We start from the raw sequence: 22,621 nt of genomic DNA, 5'->3' as shown, positions 1-22,621 counted from the left end.
ATTTATGGATTGAGTTGGGTTGGATCGGGTCCGGTCGGGTCGGGTCAGGTCGAGTCGAGTTCGAGTCGAATTTATGTATGAGACAATATCATGTATAATTGCCTAAGTTTAAAATTAATTTTTCCCAAATTCACTTGTATTTGGTTAACTCAAATTTATTTAGTACTCATATATTTTTTAATTTATAAAAATAGTTATTTTTATTTCATATTTAATAATTATATTATATCTTTTACTGTTATTGTATATTTTTTCTTTTATTAATTTTGTTAACTTTAATCACATTATAGGTTCTTATCATATCTAGGGGTAAAACCATAAAATTCTTTTAGGGCAGGCCGAAATTAAATTATAATTTTTACGATAGCAAAAATATAATTTTATTTTTACTAATTTAAAATAAAATTTTGAATGACCTAAATGAATTTTTCATTTTAAAAGGGTCATGCCTTTGCCAGCCCCTTAGTTTCACCCATGATCATATATGTTTTTTTTTATACACCCCAACCCTTAAGTAGAAGGATAATACATTTCGACGCATTTGAACCAACATTCTCATGTACTAGTAACAATATCAATATTAATCAAATTAAGACTTTTTCAACTATTTTCATATCATATAGATTATTTATATATATATATATATATTATAAACTTGAAAAACAGCAAAGCTGGGTAATATTAAAGCCTGGCCTGGTCCATATTTCGAGCTGTGGATGGAGAAAATGAAGCTTTCAAGTCTTGTCATAAAGTTGATAAAAGTTGATGTTTTGTTTTTGGTTTCCGAGATGCAAATAATTCAGAAATGTTCGTCTGTCATGTCCTTTTGTTTTTTTGAAGCCAACACTTTTAAGTTCCAATCCAAATCCACTAGTGTTTGTGCCTGAATCTAAGGCTTCACAAACTTCATTTTTCATACCTTTCCCTTTGCTTTCTAGTACACAGCAATGGATTTTTGGGATTATTTATACACAGAGGAGTTTGGGGTGTGTCACGACGGTTCATTCGGTCCATAATCAGGATGAACGTGGTGTTGTGTGGCAGTCAAAGATAATGTTAGGGTCTAGTATAGCTTGAGGCAGGGACAAATCTAGAATATTTTTTTTAGAACCAGAATTAAGTAATAACTCTTTTTAGATCAAAATATAATTTTATAATGTATTAATTTATCTTTAATCATTTTTAATGGATTAAACATAGTTTTCTTTATTTTGGGAGGGGTAAAGTGTAATTTTATTAAAAATTAATTTTTAATTTAATCATTTTATAGGAACTTAAATAGCAATTTTTCATTTTTATCTCCCTCAAATTCGCCCCTGATTTGAGTTGATTGGGTTTTTGGCGAGAAGGTTCTCAGTAGTTGGTCCCTTAGCCTCTCTCATTGGGCCTTATCTTTTATATGCAGGCTTTTCTTATCTCAAAGCAATATGTTTTGTGTTATGATTAGGTTTATGTGAGCTGGTAGTCCGTATTAACAAGTCCAAGTAGGGTGGAGCTATGCAGGGGCGAAGCCAGGGGTTGGCATGGACCCGGCCCCTCTTAAAATGTAAAGTTATAATTTGGTCTTTAAAATTTTTTAAAAAATTTAAATTAATAAAGGTAAAATTACATTTTGATCCTCTAAAATTATAAAAATTTGATTTAATCATTTACAAATTATAAAAATATAAACTATAAAAAATTAAAATTTCATTCGACCCTCCTTAAAAAAATTTTCTAGCTTCGCCCTTGGAGCTATGACATGTATAAAACTCTTTGGATTGGATAAGATTATTTGTGCTTGGGGCCCACTTGATGTGGATAGAGATTTTATTAGGAATCTTTTCAGGTGAGGTATGCTCTCACTTGTCGAGCGCTGTTTTGCAAGGTGTTTCCAAGCAAAGAGTTATGTAGGGCATTGAACATGGTGTTTAAAATGCGATGAATTCCCAATGTGTCTAACGAAGAGATATAACAAAACTTAAGATTTAGGGTTTAAAATTTTTTTCGTTAATACTTCACAACCATAATCGCATTAGTTGTGCTGGATTCAAAAACCAAACCAAACTATTAATCAACCATAACATAAAGTTTCAAACAAGTGAAATGAAAAATAAAAGTATGGTAGATAGTAGCGAGTAGTGTATGGTTTAGTCCAATTTTTCTACGCATCTCATGGAACATCTTAGCCATTCAGCTCAGGTCCAATCTTGAAAAGGTCGTTTTATTTCCTATTATTACTTATTAGATCAAGCCTTTATTATCAAGGTACATAATTATTTACACTTAGCTCGACTCAAAATATAAATCTCAAATTTATTCTAAACCGATTATATTTATGCCGAGTTCATTTAAATATGTATATAATATTTTTTATTTTTTATAACTATGTTTTTTACTTAAATACTTATTAATTTTATATATTTTATTAACTTTTAAAAGCAATTAACTTGACATACATTTTAACATATTCATGAACATTTAATTTATCAATTATTTTTTAATATAATTCATCGAATTGAATAGAATTTGTTCATAATTTATTAAAAAGAATATTCCCTTATCAAATAAGAAGAGGATAGTTAAGAATATTTAATTAACATGCTTAGCATAATGGTTCTAGATTAATCATTTTAAGCAATTCCTTTTTATTAGAATTGCAATGGGAGCATATTTATTTTTACCCACTTTCTTTTTATTGTTTCCTTTTTACTTTATTTTTATTTAAAAGTTATAATGACATATTTGGAATCTACTGAAGTAATCATATTCTTAACGTGCTCTAGGTTGTCTTCATTATTTATTCATTTGTTTATTTTATTTTAATTGTAATAATTTGATTTTTATTTTAGTTATTCTTCATATTCGTTTTATGGTCCGTGCTTAAGGTTTGTAATTACTATTCCAACAACGTTATCTTCAAGATTCCAATATGAGTACTTTTCTTCAGAATATAATGTGCCTTACAACTGCATTCAATACTTGTTGGTATATATATTTGGTACATTGACAATATACTTCTTTTTATTCCATAAGTAGCCACATGTCTCTCTCTTTTCTTTTCTTTTTTAATATTTAACTATATTCTTATAAAACACTTGTCAACTCTTAACCTTGCTTATGGGGTTTAAAAACGTCATTGGTAATGTACCAAATATTTTCTCCTATTTTAATTTTTTTAATATGGATTAATATTTGACACACTAACAATGTACATTTTTAACTTCACAATTTTCATTTGACTCATTTCTTTTATATATTTATTTTTTATTATACTCTATAAGACACTTGTCATCATTCCAACCCTATTCATGAAATTTAAAAATTTTACTCACAATATACTAAATATTTTTCCTTTTAATATTACCTAAACGCACACGACCATATTTCATTCCTGCTTATGAAGTTTTTGTTTTGATACAATACAAATTAAAACACACTCACTATACTACTATACAGATAAATTTGTAGACATGACTCACTTCAATTAATGTATCTGTTGCTTGAGTTGGCTCCACTAAATAATTTTCCTAACTTTATTACTTATCTTTTAGCATTGAAATTGATTTGCTTCATAAAACAAGGGGGCATCCACATAATTAAACAAAAGATTGGGTTACAAACTAAAGATTATCCTAAAAGAATAATAAATAAATTTTCTTGAACTTTCTCTTTACCTAGATGAGAATCTTTGGTTTGTACATATATGCTAATAAAAAGGAAAAGGGGGAAAATAAAGGTGCATGCATCTATATCATAATCCATGTGATTTTGGGACACAAGTGTTGGTATTTTAACCCTTATATTGTGGAGAAGTCAAAGATATTCAATAGTAAACAAAACATAATTTTCTAATATCTATAAAACTAGGGTCTTAGGACCCTATCAATCAAGTCTATGGATGGTTTTAAAATTTGGGTTAATTTGTCATTTACTACATGAGTTTGGTTTAATGTTCAATTTGGTATTGATAATTTTTACTTTTTTGTAATTTGATACTTTTAGTTTTTTATTAACCCAGTTAAGTACTTGAGTTTAACTTGACTATCCAATTTAGTACTTAAATTTTTTTTTGTTGCAATTAAGTATCTATGCTTATTTTTATTAAAGTATAAGTGTCAAACATTCATTAGGCCACATGATATTGTTCGATTTAGATACCAAATTAAATATTAAAGCTAAACTCATGTATCAAATTGAGACAAAAAATTAAGTACTAAATTAAAAAAATTAAACATTGATACCAAACTCGAATATCAAATGACATATTAGTTTTTAAAAATAATTAAAATTATTGATACGTGTTGAATTGAATAATTAAATAAAATTGTTTTTTTATTTATTTGTTGAAGTCATTTTACTTGAGAATGTAAAAAAATAAACCTGTCCCATTGGTGTCGGTAGAGGCAAGGGATCTAAGAAACCAGCAAAGACAATATAGTAAAAAAAGGTTTATTTTGTTTAAGTCTTTTTATAATGCCAAAATTTAAAATTTAACCTTTTTACTTTAATTTGAAAAAATTAAATATTCTTTATTAATGTTATTTGTAGGTCCAGATAATATTGTCATTTGCTATCATCAAAGTGGTGGTGATGTGGATTTTTTTTTTCTAAAAAAATCATAAGAATTCATTGACTTGTTAAACATGATAAATTCAATTTTCATGTGTGTCTAATTGTGTAATTAAATAATAATAAATCCACGTATTTGTTTTTAACCACAACAACTAACCATGTTAACAAATATTGATTTGAATTTACTGGAAATATTATAATAAAATAAAAATCTAAACTATGTCAAATTAAAATAAATTAAATTAAATCTCAGATTTTAGCTCAAATTTAATAAAAAATAGAACTTACGAATATATTAAGTAAAATTTTTAATTTTTTATAATTATATATAATACTAAACATGGGAGTTAGGCAAGATGATAAGGGTATCTCCCACTTTAACTAATAGTCGAGATTCTCGCCTTGAATATAGAGTAGCTTTAAAACTTGTGGCCAACATCTATCCCCTTAATGGGCTTACAAAATGTGGAAGATTAGTTACTGGCTCACTCTAATAAATGCTTTGAGAAAAAAAACTAAGTGTTCGATCGAATCTGGTAAAAAAATTTCGAGTTGACGAGTCCTATTTTATTCGAATTAAATTAAAAAAATTAAAATTTTTTTGAATTGAGTCAAATCGAGTGAAATTATTCTAGTTAAATTAAAATATTAAACATGTCAAATTAAAATCTTGTTACAGTATAACTAATTCTATGTTAGAGCACTTTGACATCATGTATATTTGAAAGTTTTTAAAAGTAAAATAATAAAAAAATATTTTAGCATGATAAACTTGAATAATTAATTAACTTATTTAGGTCCAAAATTATTATTCTAGAAAATTTTTAATTTTTTAACTTTCTTTATATATTTTTTAAAATTTTTTGAATTTTTTATAAATTTTTAAAAAAATATAAATTTTGATTATTTTATATTTTTTATTGAGAGAGAGACTAATTTACTTATTTTCAAATTTGACAGGGACCAAAAGAGTATTTACACTAATTTATTATTCAAATTATTAGAGTTATTCGAATTATAAACTTCAACTTGATTTGAACTTGAAACTCGAATAATTCGAAATTCAAGACTTTTTAAATTTTCCGAATTAAATCAAAATTTACCCACATTTAATTATATGTAAAAAAAACACAAATATTTAAATTAGTTAAATGTCAAATAAGTTAGATTTCACTAAGCAAGAAATTCTTTTTTGCAATTTTTTTTCTATGTAAATTTTAGCTGGATTTAGATAAAATTTTATTATGAAAATATCATTTAATAGCTAATTTATCAATAATCTATAAAAGTTTTATAATAAAATAATTATCTGTTGAAGAAATTTTATAATTATTGAAGTTTCATTGTTTAAGAAATTATAACATTTTCAAAAAAATCTAAAAAAATTTGATGAACCAAAAAAATTTATATATATTGCAGGTTTTTAAATAAAAATATTAAAAATTGACCTCAGCACTTCCCCTGGGTGGATACATATTGACAAAGTCAAATTATATAATTAAAGAAACCTAAAACTATCACTTTTATTAATTTATATTTAATTTTCAATGACAAAGTGAAGTGGCACAAAAATATTGTTTTTTTATTTCATTTAAAAATATTTATTCTTTTCAAATTGCAAATAATTAAGTTTGAGGATAAGTCAAACAGATTCCCTTAAATTTTTTTTTAAAAATTCATATTTATTATTTTTATTTTATTTAATTACTGTAGCTATAGCTGCCCACTTTTGTTTGTTTCCAAGCTGTCCTTCAATACTTATTACTAATTAAATACAATAATAATAATTTATTTAATTTTCTAATTTCACAAAAAAAATTATTTTAACTATTCATTTAATTTAACTTAAATTTTTTTAAAAATTTAATTAAATGTTAACATGTTATCAACATATATATCAGATCAATAAAGTTAATATATCTTAATTTTTTCATCAATTTTAAAATAATTGAACAAAAAATATAAACTTAAAAATTAAAAAATATAAAAAATTAAATAAAAAATAAAATAAACTTTTTTTTTATAAATTTATGCCAATCTTAAACAAATCTGAAATAGAAAAAAACCACCAAACGTATACTAAAATAATAAATGCTTACTGATTCAGTGTTTATTTCGATAAATAATAAATGACGGTAAAGTACTGCCAAAAATTGAATTTTATATTATTTTTATTCACTTAATATTATCATCACATTTTACAAATTATTATAAAAGTATTGTATTTAAAAAATATTTAGATTATATTTTCCTCTCCAAAAAGTGATATTGTTATATTAGATGACGGATTCACTATACATTTGATGCATATGACATTTAAAAACCACCATATTTTTCTATTTTTTTAAAACAATATTTTTATAGAGTTTTTACGTTGAATTTAAAAAAAAAATAGAAGTACTGAAAAATATTTAAAAAAGTTATGATTTTAGATTATTTAGAGAAGAATGGTAGACTTTCTCCCTTCAAAAAGTGATCCCACCATGTCAGATAGCATATTCGTTTTGTGTGCGATACGTGTCATATTTAAAATTTTAAAAATAATAATATTAATTTATCACTTGTCAACTTTACATTAAACCATTACTTGACATAGTAATTTCACCAAAAATTGACATTCTATTTTTTTTCCCTAAAAAATCTATAAAGTGTGATTATTTCAATTAAAAATATATAAATAATATAGATGATAAATATATAATTAATTTTGTTTTAAATTATTTTTTCTTCTAATATAATAAGAAAAGAAAAAGAAAAAGAAAAATTGATGACAGTTGATAATTGACAACAGAGTCTATCCCCTCATGGAGATGACGTCATGGGTGACGTCAGTGGAACCCAGCTCCAATTGACCACGTCATCTTCTAAGTCATCCACACCACTTCATCGCTCCTTCGAAAGCGAAATATAGAAATTTCCGCGTAATTATTATTATTAATTATTTTCGAAAATTGCAATTATTTTTATTTATTATAATAGGATTAATTTCACCATGTGTCCCTAAACTATCATCTAGATTATAAATTGATCCTTAAACTTCAAAATATTCTAACTAAATCCTGAGAGTATCAATATTATATTAATCATGTCTTTTCTTCAGTCTAGCCATCAATTTTCATATTAAACGTCGATTTAGAATGTACATGAATATTTTGAACACGTGGATTAAATTGTGAACATGTGTTTACTTATTGTATGAACAACTTAAATCTAACATATCAAAAAAAAATAGTACAATAACATTTAGGAGGACTACTTTTTAAAAAAGAAATAGTAGATCAAAATTGTTTATGCAGTAGGTACAAATATATTTATAATTTGATTCATATCTTTTAAATATATTTGTTGTATTTGAGTTAGCATTTAACGCTTAAGCTAATGGCTAAGGTTGACAAAAAAGTCTGACTGATACAATACAAGTACTTTGAGGACTTAATTAGAATATTTTGAAATTCAAAGGCTATTTTAAAATTAGATCATAATTTGAAACTATTTGACCCAATAATCTTTGGGTCAAATTCTGTTATTAATCTTTGTATTATATGTATTTTAATTTAATTACTTTTAATAATATATTTTTCAAATTTTGCAACTTCAATTGTGACTCAAATATGTAGCAGTTAAATCAGTTTAGCTAAAATTTTCTATTAATTTTATCGTAAAATTATTGATTTGGTTGATACTCTTAAAATTAGTTCATACTTTTCAAAATTTAAAATTTTAGTTCTAACAAAAATGTTTGTAATTAAATTTATAATTAATTTTTTTGTGATAAATATATAAAAATAGCAAGTTGACATTATTTATTTAATAATATATTTTCTATGTAAGGTTCTGAAGAAAAAAATTACGGATACTATTTGATCACAAAAAATACATAAACTAAATTCACAGGGACTAATAGAAAAATTTAACCAAAACCTTATTTGTTCTTTTCCTCTTCCATTGACTCCCTTCCTTTTCTCCTCAAGTCTTCTCTCTCCATGTTCTCTTAACATTTATCACAAAAAAAAAAGCAACCAAAATTAAAAAAAAAAAAATCAAATTCTATCTTTGATCTTTGCCAAGTTCCTCTTTTTCTTGCAATTTATAAATTAATTTCTCTAAATAATTTCTGGGTTTTTCTTTTTTTTTCCAGGATCTGATTCGTAACCTTTCTTTAAAATCCTTGTCTTTTTTTTATAAAAAAAAATATTTTTCCTTTCTTTTTCCTTATTATGTTGATCAAAAGGTCCTGGAAATTCAAGCAAGTTCATCTTTTAATCCCGTAGTATAATCATTTTCAATCATGTGATTCTTTACAAAATAGTAATACCAACAAAAAATCCAATCTGGGTTCTTCAAATTTCCATATAAAGATCAATAGTAATTTATTTTATTTACTTTTGTTTTTATCTTTAAATGGCTAATTTATCTGAACCATCATCATCTTTAAGCTTCAGTTCATCATCTCATCTCTCAAATGGTTCAATCACTCATGAAACCAGTGCTGCTGCTGCTACCCTCGAGGTTATAAGCTTGACCAAGCTTAGTTCCAGCTTAGAACACCTCGTTTCCGACAATTCACCTCCGTTTAGCGACGCCGACGTAGTGGTTGAAGATGTTTCGGTAGGTGTTCATAGATGCATATTAGCTGTTCGAAGTAAGTTCTTTAAGGAGCTTTTTGACAAAAAGAATAATAATAATGGGTGTGTTGAAAAAGAAGGGAAACCCAGTTATAACATGAATGAGTTCTTGCCTTATGGTAAGATTGGGCTTGAAGCTTTTCAAGTTTTCTTGAGTTATTTATATACTGGGAAGCTTAAAGCTTCTCCCATGGAGGTTTCCACTTGTGTTGATACACACTGTGCACATGATGCTTGTCGACCCGCCATCGATTTTGCTGTGGAATTGATGTATGCTTCTTCTATATTTCAAATACCTGAGATGGTTTCACTTTTTCAGGTCAGTAAAGGGGGTTTTTCTAGTTCATTTTTTTAGCAAATTTGTGTATAATTGCAGTAAATATATGTTTAGATGCGTGAAATTTTTTGATATGTTGAATGCTTTAACAGATTATTGCCTGTGGGTTCTTAATAGACAGGGTTAAATTCCTTGAGGAGTCCTTATACTATAGGTTGGAAAGCTAATTAGTCCCTCTAATTTAGCCCATTTACTATAAATGATGACTTATCATGTTTTAAAGTATTGAAATTTAGCACTTTTATGTTAGTTGCACTAGATGTCTTAAAATACAACTCAGGCTATGTTTTAATTGAGTCCTTGAAGTATCAATATCGTGTCCACTAGCTACTTCCGTAAGCCTCGTCACAAACTTGGGTGTTAGATATTAGTTTAAATATGTTATGGAGTATATTTAAAGCACATGAATGAACAACTTAGATTCAATGTGTTAGAAGAAAAAAAAACTTTTTAAAACTGTAGTCATCATCTTTTTTATCCAAGCTACGCATGCGTGTTTACAATTTGCTTCATGTAGTTCAAAATATTCCTCAAATCCAAACCGGCAATTAAGGTGTAAACCAATGGTTAGGCTGATGGAAGGACCTGATTGGTATAATACTGACTCTTTGAGACTTGATTAGAAAGTTTTGGAGTTTAGAGACCAATTTAGAATTTGAGTTGTAGTTTAGAGACTGTTGCTGCAATTAACCCTTTCTAAGTGCACATTGTGAGGATGTTTGACCTAATAGGAAGCTATTAAGTTCATATAGTAACTGAAATGGAGAATCATGGATGAATTTTGGCAAACTTTTAGCTTGATTAGGCCAAATGAATGTATATTGATTTTCTATCTGTGTATATATTTGCAGCGACGGCTTCTTAATTTCGTGGATAAGGCTCTAGTAGAAGACATTATTCCGATCCTTGTGGTTGCTTTCCATTGTCAATGCAGTCAGCTTGTTTCTCAATGTGTTGAAAGAGTGACAAGGTCGGATCTTGATAGCATCTCCATCGAGAAAGAGCTTCCTTATGAAGTTGCGGAGAGCATTCGGTTACTTCGCTGCAAGCCTCCTACTGAAGCTGAAGATAGTGAGGCAGTGGTTGTTCCTTTGGGAGAGAAACAAATCCGGAGAATACAAAAAGCTTTAGACTCCGACGATGTTGAGCTTGTTAAACTGCTTTTAACCGAGTCCGATGTAACTTTGGATGATGCCACTGCCCTCCATTACGCTGCAGCGTATTGTGATCCCAAGGTTGTTTCTGAGATTCTTGCCCTATGTCTGGCTGATGTCAATCGGCAAAACTCTCGTGGTTATACAGTTCTTCACATAGCTGCAATGCGTAAAGAACCGTCGGTGATAATGTTACTTTTAGCAAAAGGGGCATCTGCTTCGGAGTTGACGTTGGATGGACGAAGTGCTTTTAACATCTGCCAGAGATTGACGAGGCCGAAGGATTATCACGCGAAAACGGAGCAAGGGAAGGAAACAAATAAAGATCGGATATGCATCGATGTTTTGGAGAGAGAAATGAGGAGAAATCCTATGGCCGGAGATGTTTCAGTTACTTCCCATACAATGGCTGATGATATGCACATGCGACTTCTATACCTAGAGAACCGAGGTATTAGTCTATGTCGGGATCTCCCGAGGCTCTTTATCTCTTCTATTGTGCATGCTCCTTGATAATTTGGTTTAAGATATAGTTTTTGCTCGTTTGAAATCATCGGGTTACAGATCAAGAATGCATTTGATTCATTACGAGTCCATATTCTTAGAAGGTTAGCTCTAAGTATTGTCGTCTATTGCAGTGGCATTTGCAAGGTTACTTTTCCCGAGTGAAGCGAAACTTGCCATGGACATCGCACATGCAGAGAGAACCTCCGAGTTTTCTGGTCTCTCATCAAAAGGTTCAAATGGGAACTTAAGTCAAGTTGACTTGAACGAGACGCCTGTAATGCAGAAGAAACGACTTCTTGCGAGGATGGAAGCCCTTATGAAAACAGGTGATCGAAATACCCTTACATGTGGATCTTCCATTGCCATGTTCGGTTTAAATCATGCGATTCTTAATCAATATGCTTGTTTTTACACAGTGGAAATGGGTCGGCGTTATTTCCCGCATTGCTCGGAAGTGCTAGATAAGTTCATGGAAGACGACCTTCCCGATTTGTTTTACCTCGAGCGGGGCAGCCTCGAGGAGCAAAAGTTAAAGAGATCGCGTTTCAGGGAGCTGAAGGAGGATGTGCAGAAAGCATTTAATAAAGACAAAGCCGAGTTTAACCGCAACGGCTTAACTTCGTCGTCGTCGTCTTCTTTAAAAGATGGCGGTCGGTATAAGCTCCAAAAATTATGAAGAAGTCTGGGTTTTTTTTTATATATTTTGTGAAATTAATGTTTTTAATTGTTTAACAAACCATTAAAATGTCTATAGAGATGGTTTTTTTAAATGTATTCTTGTAGGCTTTGCTTGATAGGGTGAAAGGAAAATTATAAGGATGAAAACTTGAAAGGTAGAAAACTAAAAGGATGGAAAACATAATTTTTCCTATGCTTGGTAGGAAAGACAAAAGGTTGGAAAGATGGAAAAATATATAATTTTGAAATAAAATATATTTTTCTCATTCTCTTTATTTCAACCAAGCATAGTCCAATTTTCTTTTATTTTCACTTTTTCATTCCTCCTTTTTATTTTTTTATATTTTCATCCAATCAAGCACAAATTTGATCATGGTATTAATATCACAAGGATTTAATTTGGTTTGAAATATGAGTACTAAATTTTATTTAAATTTATTCATATTTGTAAATGATTAATTGAAGCTCTTTTAATTTTATTTATTTTTTATAAACTTTTTTTATTATTATTTTGAACTTGATAAGTAGTTCCATTTTGGTATTTATAATTTTTTCTTTACTTTAACCTTTGAATTTGACAACTATATCTGTTTTGGTCCCTAGACTTTGATTTTACAAAGATTTTATTATGTGACTAGTGATTCTAGAATAGGCTCGGATTAGACGGATTGAGAACTGCTCGATATAGCATACCAAACAAAGAAATTGAATCGATTGACTTGAAAACTGTTTGAAATTGGTAAAAATCGAAAATTGAGACAAAAATCAACAATTGAATAGATTGAACCGATTAAATAAAAATTTTATTTTTAAATTTGGATAAAAAAATAAACTTAATTGTCAAGTTCAAATGCTAAAATGGACTAAAAAACATGTACCGAAGTAAACTTAATTGTCTAGTTCAAGGATAAGAAATTAGATTACTCTTTTATTTTATTTTTTTATTTTTTATGGAATCTGAAGGCTTTTATTTAATATCAAATTTAGTAATTTTATTTATTAAATTTTAAATATATGCAACATATTTTTAAATATTTACATTATATTGTATATATAATTTTCCGCGTATAAATTTAATATAAATTTAGCTAACGTTGGATCTAGCTTTTTGCTTAAAATCTTCTCAAATATTGGACAATTTTTCAAGTTTGAATGGATAACTTGAGCTTTAAACAAATCTAAAGGCATCAAGCACTTTTTTTTTATGATAGATCACCAAAGCAATATACATGACCAAAAATATCTTCGAGGATCATACCATTCCGAAACAACATCAACAGCTAAGTATTTGAATGATACTAATTCGCTCGTATCCCTTTACTTATGTCCTTATATAGTTTCATCAAAAATGTTAAACACATCATAGAGGGATCCATTTACATCGGTGTAAAGCTTAATAGTGTTACACCTTTTCGTAATTTTTTACACAATTAATATTTTCACAATCCCAAGGTCATATTTCATGCCCCATTTATGTAAATCATGCATTCCAAGTCTGGCATAAATTAAAAATTTATAACTACTAATTTCATATAAAAAAAATTCACCCATTAAATTTATAATAATATCAGATCAATACAAAAATTTACATGTATGATAAGTACAAATTATTAATAAATTTACACGTATGATAAATTACAGAAGAATGTAAAACCACTTAAGTGTTATACCAAAGTAAGTGAATCACTTCCCTCGGAAATATCTTAAACCCTAACATGCTCAAGCTCGAAATGACTTGAAGACCTTGAAAAGTGATCAAATATTGCAATAAAAGGAAGAAGTCACAAAATTTCCAACATTTGAACCATTAGACTTATTGTGAAAATTAAATAAATTAAGTTTAAAATCAAGAATTAAAACAAAAACTCAATGAATCCTCTTATTAGAACACCAAATATATATATGTATGTGTATGTATATTATATATACACTATAATGAGAAGAAATTAACTTACGCTGTATTCAATGAATTCTTTAGACTATCCCATTTGGCTGGACCTTCAGGATGGACTAATACGAAATACTTGACAAATCGAGCATCCGAACACGCAAGTATGGTACTCAATGACAACATCAACTTGGCGGCTCCTCTCTCCCTTAGCCAAGCATACATCGAAAACCTTTGATTAATTCTTTCCATGTCGTAACATAAATATGCAGGGAATGCCACCACGGATTCAAGCGGGTACCCTAACCAGTTTGTTAAGCAATCGATTTTCTTCTCAAGCAAGTGCTTCGACTGGTTAAGCACCATCGGAGCCTGTTTGATTAGGTTCTTGACAATGTTGCTGTCCAAACCTGCATTTACCAAACAATCGAATCTCTCCTGAAGTTGATCCCCTCTGCCTTGGAACTGCTTCAATGCTTTCAACATCTCGTCTGAGTTTTCCAAATAGCCTAATCTTGATAAGAAAGCTGTTTTCTCAAGGAATGTACTTGGATCTTTCGAAGCTACCTGGATACTGCTTTGAATCTTGGATTTTGAAGCCACATCAAACCATTTCAACGGATCCTCCTTTATAATTTGGCATAATTCATCTCTCTTAACGTTTAACTCTCTACAAACCGTTTTAGGTCCTTTCAATGAATAAGAACCCATTAGTTCCATGCGTGTAGATACAATGTGCACAATATCTTCGGTTTGCATCGCAATATCAAACAAGAATCCAATGCCTTAAAAAAGTTTTTGGTGCACTTAACCAACAAGATATGCGGATTCTGCATAAACAAGGAATATACCTCGTTCATCTTGAGACCTAATTTGAGTAACTGGCCAAATAGTACATAAACCTTCTTCCCGGAACCTTGAAACAACAATGCTGGATTTGTTTTAAGCAAATTATGTAACTGCTCATCAGTATAACCCACTCTATCGAGAAAATCGAGTGTGTCGAGCATTCTACCCCAATCATATATGCCCTTACCCGATACAAACCCTCCAATCTCATCCTTCTCCATTCCTAATTCTTTAAACCACTCGAGAACCGCAGCAAATTCCGCATCAACACCACCGACCAAAAGAGACGGGCAACAACTAACAAGCTTTATAATTATTGGTTTGCTGAGACCCAAATTTTCGTAAGCCTTAAGTTTCGAAGTCAATATCCCATAATCATATTCGAAAATCTCCCTAAACTCCTTGTACATCTTTCCCATCTTAATACGAGGAATCCCATAATCCCGTAAGACACGAAAATTCTCGAGCATGACACTATCATCAGTTAAAAACATCAATCTCTGCGGAACGAGAGACCTTATCTCCACAGGGCTCAACCCAAGACTCTCGAGGAATGGTTCAAACTCGTTAATAGGGTTGTATCTAAGGAATTTAGACAAAGATTTCACCACATCTTCTTCAGGATCAAACTTGGACAACAATTTTTCAAAAAAATGAGGTGAGTTCTTGCTTATAGTTCAGCATCCATGAAACTAAAGCCCCTAGTGGAATGCAAGTATTCGAATAAAACATCTCGAGCCCCGGTTTTAGCCGTTCGCGAGATCTGAATCGCTAAACCCGAACTCGATGATTTTACAGACTCACAGAGAAGCCTAGAACTCCTAAAAGATCTAACATTCAATGAAACAGAACATGGGTTTTGAACATCGGATTTATCATAGACAACATGAGAGAAAACAACAATCTTGTCCAAATTAGCAATCATTTTAGACAACTTAGAGACTTTTCTCCTGATTCTGCATATAAACATCGCAGCATAAACCCTAAACAAAATTTAGCAAAAAAGATAAGCTGAAATTGGTTTTCTGAGAGGAAAAAGGGAAAATATTGGCGGGTTTTATCATTTTTTTTTGCCCAAAAGAAAATTGGGGATTTTGCAGAATATTGGCAAAAAGAAGCTAATTGGGGTTACTTACCTGATAAAGAGGTTTATCCCCAAACAAGATTCTTTAGGTTAAAATGAAGAACAACGGAGAAAAATTGGGATTTTGATGAATATCAGAGGAGTTTTAATGGAATTTTGAGCCCTGTTTTTTGCCTTTTTGATAAAACCCTACGTTAGGGTTTAACTCCGTTAAAATTTTAATTTATTTTTCATATTTTCATATGTTTATTTAGGTTTAATATTTTATGTAGTCCCTGAAATATACTATTTTTCTCATTTAGATACTTAAAACCTTTTTTCAGTTGAATTTAAAAAAAAATGAAACTATATAGCATGGAAAACTATTTTGTGAAAATTTATATAATTAGAAATAGTTTAAAACTATTATAAAGTAATATAGAAAAGTAATATGAATATAAAATTAACAAATAAATAAATAAAATATAATAATATCATTATCAAGATAGGAAAATTCAGAAATATTTAGACTGTGTTTGATTTTAGAAAAAAAAATAAAGGTCATTTTTGTGTTATTCTTTTTAGAAAATGAAAAATATTAAAAAATGATTGAAAAATTAAAGATGATTTTGTGAAAATAAAATAAAATAATCATTATTTTGACTAAAAATATTTTTACAAAACTAGAAAAATTGATAATGAATTAATATTAATTCAAGTTTAAATAAAAGTAAAAATCTTCTCTCTCTCTCTCTTTTAACCATTTTTGAATACCGAATTTTTATGATTATATTATGAGAAAATAGGTTGTTTTTTGTATTTTTATCTTTGTAAATGTCAAAATATGTTGTTAGTGTCTATACTTTGACAAAGTTTAAGATTTAGTTCTTATGTTTTAAAAATTAAATTCTTTTTTTGATTAAAAGTCTTCGTTCAATCATAATAATTTATTTTGTTACTATTTTCCATCAAAATTTATCAATTTAACATTTTTATTTTACATCAATAATATACCATAACGTATAAAGATAACTTAATTAACATTTTAATTTGACAAAATTGACAGAAAATATTAACAATAATATTTTTAAATGGAATGAATAATAGGATTTAATTTTTAATTAAATATCAAATTTTGCTCAAGTACATAGATTGACTACGTACTTTAACTTTTGAAAAAAGATTTTTTAATCTTAAAAATAAAAAATATTTTTTGAAGATTAAAAATATAAAATATTTTCTTAATCCAATTAGAGCCCTAATCCTCAATTTTTTTTTCTTAGCAATTTGGATACCTAAATCATTATTTATGTGGTATTAATTGAATTATAATTTTTAGAACTTTTTATTTTTTATTCTTTATATGTATTTTTTTTTCAAGTTTAATAATCAAAATTAAATAAAAATCTTCATATTGTTTAAAAGTAAAATAAACTATCAGCTTAATGTGATTCGAGCTTAAATAAAAAAAGTCAAAATATAATTTCAAAAATATATGTCTGAATAATTATAATTATAATTACAAACTAAATAAATAATTATATGTAATTTTATATAAAATAAATTTGAATATAGCTCACGTTATTGAATTTAAACCTAAAATATTTATGCAAAAAAAATTGTTAATTGAGTTTATCTATAGTCACTTAAAAACCTTCAACTGTTGCATTTAAATGATGAATGTTACAAGAAAAATATATTATTTTGCTTGTTTTTCTAACATATAACGTACATATATCTGTTTGTCGGTAAAAGTACCTCCAAGGCATTTACATTAATATCAGATTGTAGATTGCTCTCTTTATCAGAAAAAAAATACATAAATTAATTCTTATATGTTATATCCAAGATTAAATCTGTTGTCAAAAATTTCATCTATTTATACAATTAAAAATTAAGTGTATGAAAGGAATAACCAAATAGTACCTTATGACGTGCTATATGTATCTCATGCCAAATTTTTAACAGTCATTATTTTTCTCTGTAATCTAACTTGTAATCTAACTACAAACACTAATTTAATCATTTTTTTGAGTAAGATGGTATTTTTACCCCGTTTTCTCATTTTAAAATTACAAGAATCAAAATGCATTTCGTGCTATAATACAAGGACTTGTACAGTATGTTTACCATAAATTAAGATGGAATAAATACAATCTCTGAACAATGAATAAGACTTATAAATGAGCAACCAAAACTGGCTATAAAAACAGGAAAAATGGCATTTCTTATTTGAATATGTAAGTCAGGAATATATGGAACTTGCAAGGAAAACCCACTCTCCAACCCCAAAAACCTCTAGACATCGTGCATCATGTACAATTCCGAAATGAATCGGTACATAAATGAGAAACCAAAATATATAAGCACTACCATGTCATCCGGACTTTTCATTTTCTCTAAAATACTTGTGTCCCACATATATTTAAACTGGAGTATGAAGTACAAGCCTTTAATATATGGAAGAAAATAAAAGTTTTAAAAATTAAACATACCCTTGTTGAACGCATATTCATATATGATACTCGATCTTGACTTTGGGTAGCGTAGATAATCATCGCCTAATACGAGCAACAAGATGCCCTTGTTGTTTGCTCTGCAGATCTATCCATGAGAACCATTCCGGCTGGATTTTGTGACGGCTGCACTCGAGGTATCCTTTTCACTGTTCGAAAATGAAAAAAAAAAATCAATCAATTCTCTGACTTGTATGACAAAACCTTGTGTCGGATACATTTTCAAACATGGATATTGAGAGATGATCCCTCCGAAAACCTTCCAATATATGAAAAAACCGTTTTTTGTTATTGAACATTTCGGTATTGGACACTCGCACCCGACTCTAAGTAACATAAATGAGAAATGAAACACCTATTTCGTAGAAAATGTTGTTAACGTTGTACGAAGTCTTGGCGGAAGTTTCCACGAAGAAAAGGCTGTTCTCTTGAGCATAAGTTTTTGCTTCCTGAAAAGAACAAAGAGAATAAGAAGTCAAATTGGACATTCGCATGCTGGTCGGTCTATCGGACCGACCATTGGAGTTGAAACAAAACGAACCACAGAACTATATGATCCTTTTCCATATCCTATGTAGATAACGAGTTGTTTTGAAATGTCAAAACAGTCAAAAACTAGACTACATCTAGTCGAAAAATTGAAATGTCTGATACATTTTCAATATGGATGCGAAAGATATGGTCCTCCTCTAATGACGCTCTAAATACATGAAAAACGTTTCTAAGAACAAGATGAATGTACCCCGTATCAAAGACGTATTTATATTAAACACACACTCGAATCCGAGTAACAGAATGGTAACTTACCTCGGTTTCCACATTCTTTGCATCCAGTAAATCTGCTTTGTTCACAGCAAGTGCCATTACCATATCAGAATTGCCTTCACATTGAAAAGAAAAAAGAGTAAATAAAACATCTAAAAATTTAGGTAAAAAAACTTCTTTGGTCCCTCTTAATTTTTATATTAAGTAAATCGGCCTCTTTAAAAAAGAAATTGGAGCAAATTGACTCCTGTCAATTTTAAAAGTGAGCAATAAAGGACAATTAATCATAACGTTAATGTTTTTCCATCAATTGTACAAGTATTTTATTGATATGATAACAAATTTTGCCCTCAAAATTTACACATTTTGTCAATTTAATTTTAATTTAACAAATTTAACCTGCAACATTTACACATTCTGTCAGCTTGATTCTGATTTAACAAATTTAACCTGCAAAATTTACACATCTGTCAACATTTACATAAGATATGTAAACATTGAAGGTAAAATTTGTTATTATACAAATCAAAATTAGGTACAATTGACAGAAAAAAAATTAACGTCATAATTAATTGTCCTTATTTGCAAAAAATTAAGGTCATAACTAATTGTCCTTATTTGCCCACTTTTAAAATTAATAGGGATTAAATAGCCCAAAATTTTTAGAGGGACCAATTTGCTCAATTTCAAAATTGATAGGTATGGGAAATGTGTTTTCACCAATAATTTATATTGCTTCGATTCTTCATCTTTTTTAAAGAATCTGTGCTAAGCACTCGTATTAGACACATTCCTAAACATGGATATGAGAATACAGTCCTTCAAATACATGAATTTAAAAATAAAATAAAATAAAATAAAAGGTACTCATGTTGAACATATATTCACATTTGACACTCACATTTGAATTTGAAAACCGTAAAAAAAAAAAAAAGAAGGGTGGTCTACCTTGTGCTTGAAGTTCTTCAATCCATCTTTTAGCTCTCTCAAATGATGCCTACAAAATAAGAACATATTGTTATAAACTTCAAACTAAAACAAAATTTAACATATTGTTATAAACTTCAAACTAAAACAAAATTTAACTCTCGAATTTTAAATCTTTATGAATGAATGTGAGCTTTTAATGTGGTGGCGTTTTTTCGTATTTTTTAAAATATTCATATTCGACATACATACCTAGGTACAAAGGTATACTCCTAAAAATATGTACTCTCGTATCTAACACTCACACAAAAACCCGAGCAGGATGGCAAGAAAGTTGCAGGAATGTTTAGGGAATCCCAAAGCTTTAATGCTTTATTTCCCAGTTTCACATTTTAAACTTTTGCTTCTGTTGAAATGACCTAATCTGACACTCATGTCCGATACATAAGTCTGGGAAATGGAAAACCTTACCAAAAATATTCAAACATATTCATATCCAACACTCATAATGAACTTACGAGATTTGTTATATCGTAAACAATAATTGCAGCCGCAGCTCCTCTGTAATACATTGGTGCCAAGCTATGGTACCGCTCTTTACCGGCCGTATCCCAAATCTCAAACTTTACGGTTGCATCATCCACTGCCAACGTCTGGGAGAAAAATGCAGCACCAATAGTTGATTCCTACATCATAAGATAAATGTCAAGCTATATATATTACTAACTAGTTGGCCTCTAAATGTATATACGTATGTACAGTCACATACATTCGTATGTACGCACATATAAAAATTACTAACAAAAATACTTAACATCACCAACCTGAAACTCGACAAATTGGCCCCTAACGAAGCGCAACACAAGACTAGATTTTCCAGTTCCAACATCCCCAAGTAGAACCTGAGGAACACAACACATTTTCAACAATTTATGTTAACTCTGTTTTTTTTAGATACTCATGCTTGATACGGACACATTCTCAAACATGATTTGAGAAAATAACCCTTCAAGGACTCTCCATATATACAGAAATTGGTTGAAAACTACTCGTATTGAACACATAACCAATTACCCATATGGCAACATCCATACCAGACTCCGAGTAACATAGTTGACAACTATAATGCATGCTATGAAAACAGAAAATATTGCGTTCATTCTTTTTCTAAAACTTCTCTAACATAGAACTTAAAAGGGGGAAAACAATGGTGCTTATATATTTAAATTTGTTTATATGTTTTATATTTAGTTTCGGCGGACGAATCCCCTCAACAGGTTTGGTATTGGTGCTCCCACTCCATGGACTCCTCGCAGCTTTTGGTGAAGTCGGAAGACAGCCGAACATAGACACCCCGAGCCTCATATCGGACCTATTGAGGGGTTTATCGACCTTCCACGGAAATCCCCTCAACCAGTTTGATTTTATTTTAAAGATCTGAAAATAAATTTTACTTGATTTTAATTTTAGTAATTTTCAATCAGAACACTTATTTATTAGTTAATGATCATTCATTATAATAAAACAATAAACACGCCTCATCACCATAAAATGAGCATAAATTTTTTTTTTTGAAACTTAACAAATTAATTCAGCAATAAGATAAAAGGGGGGGGGGACGAGAATCAAAGCAAAACCTACAAAGATTTTTAAAAATAAAAATGCAAGAACATGCAAATCTATATAAAAATTTCACATAAAAAACATGCAATGACGCATAATTTACAAAGAACCAGATCGTAACTCCGCATTTAAACGAGTCCCAAAGCACAAAATTCTACTGATAATGACAATAACAATTTTTAAGGAGGGTTTAGAGGAAACTGACTATTTTAGCATTGATGGTCTTGTTTGCAGTGGTGGCCATGAGGTGGTTCGACGATGATGATGATGATCAGATTTTTAAGCTCCAAAAATAATAACAGGACAAGAAATATACGTAGGAACGTTTTAGGGAAAAAAAATTAAGAAGAAAAATTGAGAGTTGTGGGACTGTTGAGAAGGTTGATGAAGAAGCATAAAATCAATGTAAAGGGAAATTTTTATTTTTATCTTTATTTTCCTCAATCAACCTTCCAACAAAATCAAAACCAAACGCTCTTACGAATGATTCTCTAACCCAAAAAAAATATCACGAAAGAAATCGATTATATTTTTATTTTTTATTTTCTTTTGGATTTTGTATTTTCATTATAACTTTTGTGTTTGTTATTTGTTGTATAGGATTTTGAGCAGTTTAGGAAACTGACTCCATAGTTGAATCGATCCACAGTTGGATTATCGGTTTAAATAATTAAAAATTTAAATCAGCTCTAGATTATCAATGTTTTTTTTATCGCTTTCGAGTGATTTACTCAACACTCTATTGAATTTTTTTTATCTGAATCGGTTTAGTCCGAGTTGAAAGCAATTTGATGTCTACTAGTACAGCTATTGTTTATGTAAAAAATATATTCATAAAAATAAATGAAGTTTTCACTGAAATAACAATCTCAAAATTATGAAAAAATATATATAAAAATAACAAAAACATGCACAACGGTTGTACCAAAGAAATCCCTCTATTATTGAAACCTAATTAATTAAATTAATTCCTTTACTATTAAAAAAAACTATAAAAATAGTCACTTTTGTTTACCTTAAATTATATTCTAATTCACTTATATTTAAATTATTGTAGTGTAACATTTTAATCACTAAGTCGTTAATTACCGTTGACAATGTAACGATAATGTGGTATGTTACGTCATCATTTTAA

General features: G+C 29.0%; 2 protein-coding genes and 1 pseudogene across 2 annotated transcripts; 1 reads left to right on the top strand and 2 right to left on the bottom strand.

Annotated features, from left to right (window-relative positions):
* Window positions 1-8,529: 8,529 nt before the first annotated feature.
* LOC107891749 (BTB/POZ domain and ankyrin repeat-containing protein NPR1) lies at window positions 8,530-11,947 on the top strand. The gene is made up of 4 exons (XM_016816633.2): window positions 8,530-9,498; window positions 10,368-11,121; window positions 11,309-11,503; window positions 11,594-11,947. Exons 1-4 carry the CDS (start codon window positions 8,956-8,958, stop codon window positions 11,851-11,853), a joined length of 1,752 nt encoding a protein of 583 aa, XP_016672122.2. The 5' UTR covers window positions 8,530-8,955; the 3' UTR covers window positions 11,854-11,947.
* Window positions 11,948-13,388: 1,441 nt separating this feature from the next.
* Window positions 13,389-15,863, bottom strand: LOC121206082 (transcription termination factor MTEF18, mitochondrial-like; annotated as a pseudogene).
* A 1,996-nt stretch (window positions 15,864-17,859) lies between these two features.
* LOC121206083 (ras-related protein RABF2b) lies at window positions 17,860-22,255 on the bottom strand. Its single transcript, XM_041076301.1, has 7 exons — window positions 21,692-22,255; window positions 20,688-20,765; window positions 20,382-20,549; window positions 19,885-19,933; window positions 18,979-19,052; window positions 18,527-18,620; window positions 17,860-18,320 (listed from the first exon to the last, which is right to left on the bottom strand). Exons 1-7 carry the CDS (start codon window positions 21,728-21,730, stop codon window positions 18,217-18,219), a joined length of 606 nt encoding a protein of 201 aa, XP_040932235.1. The 5' UTR covers window positions 21,731-22,255; the 3' UTR covers window positions 17,860-18,216.
* Window positions 22,256-22,621: the final 366 nt, after the last annotated feature.

This window comes from Gossypium hirsutum, chromosome A09 (genome assembly GCF_007990345.1).
Source record: "Gossypium hirsutum isolate 1008001.06 chromosome A09, Gossypium_hirsutum_v2.1, whole genome shotgun sequence".
NCBI classification, from domain to species: Eukaryota; Viridiplantae; Streptophyta; class Magnoliopsida; order Malvales; family Malvaceae; genus Gossypium; species Gossypium hirsutum.
Note: the sequence above shows the minus strand (reverse complement) of the source record. Positions and strands in the feature narration are given on the sequence as shown.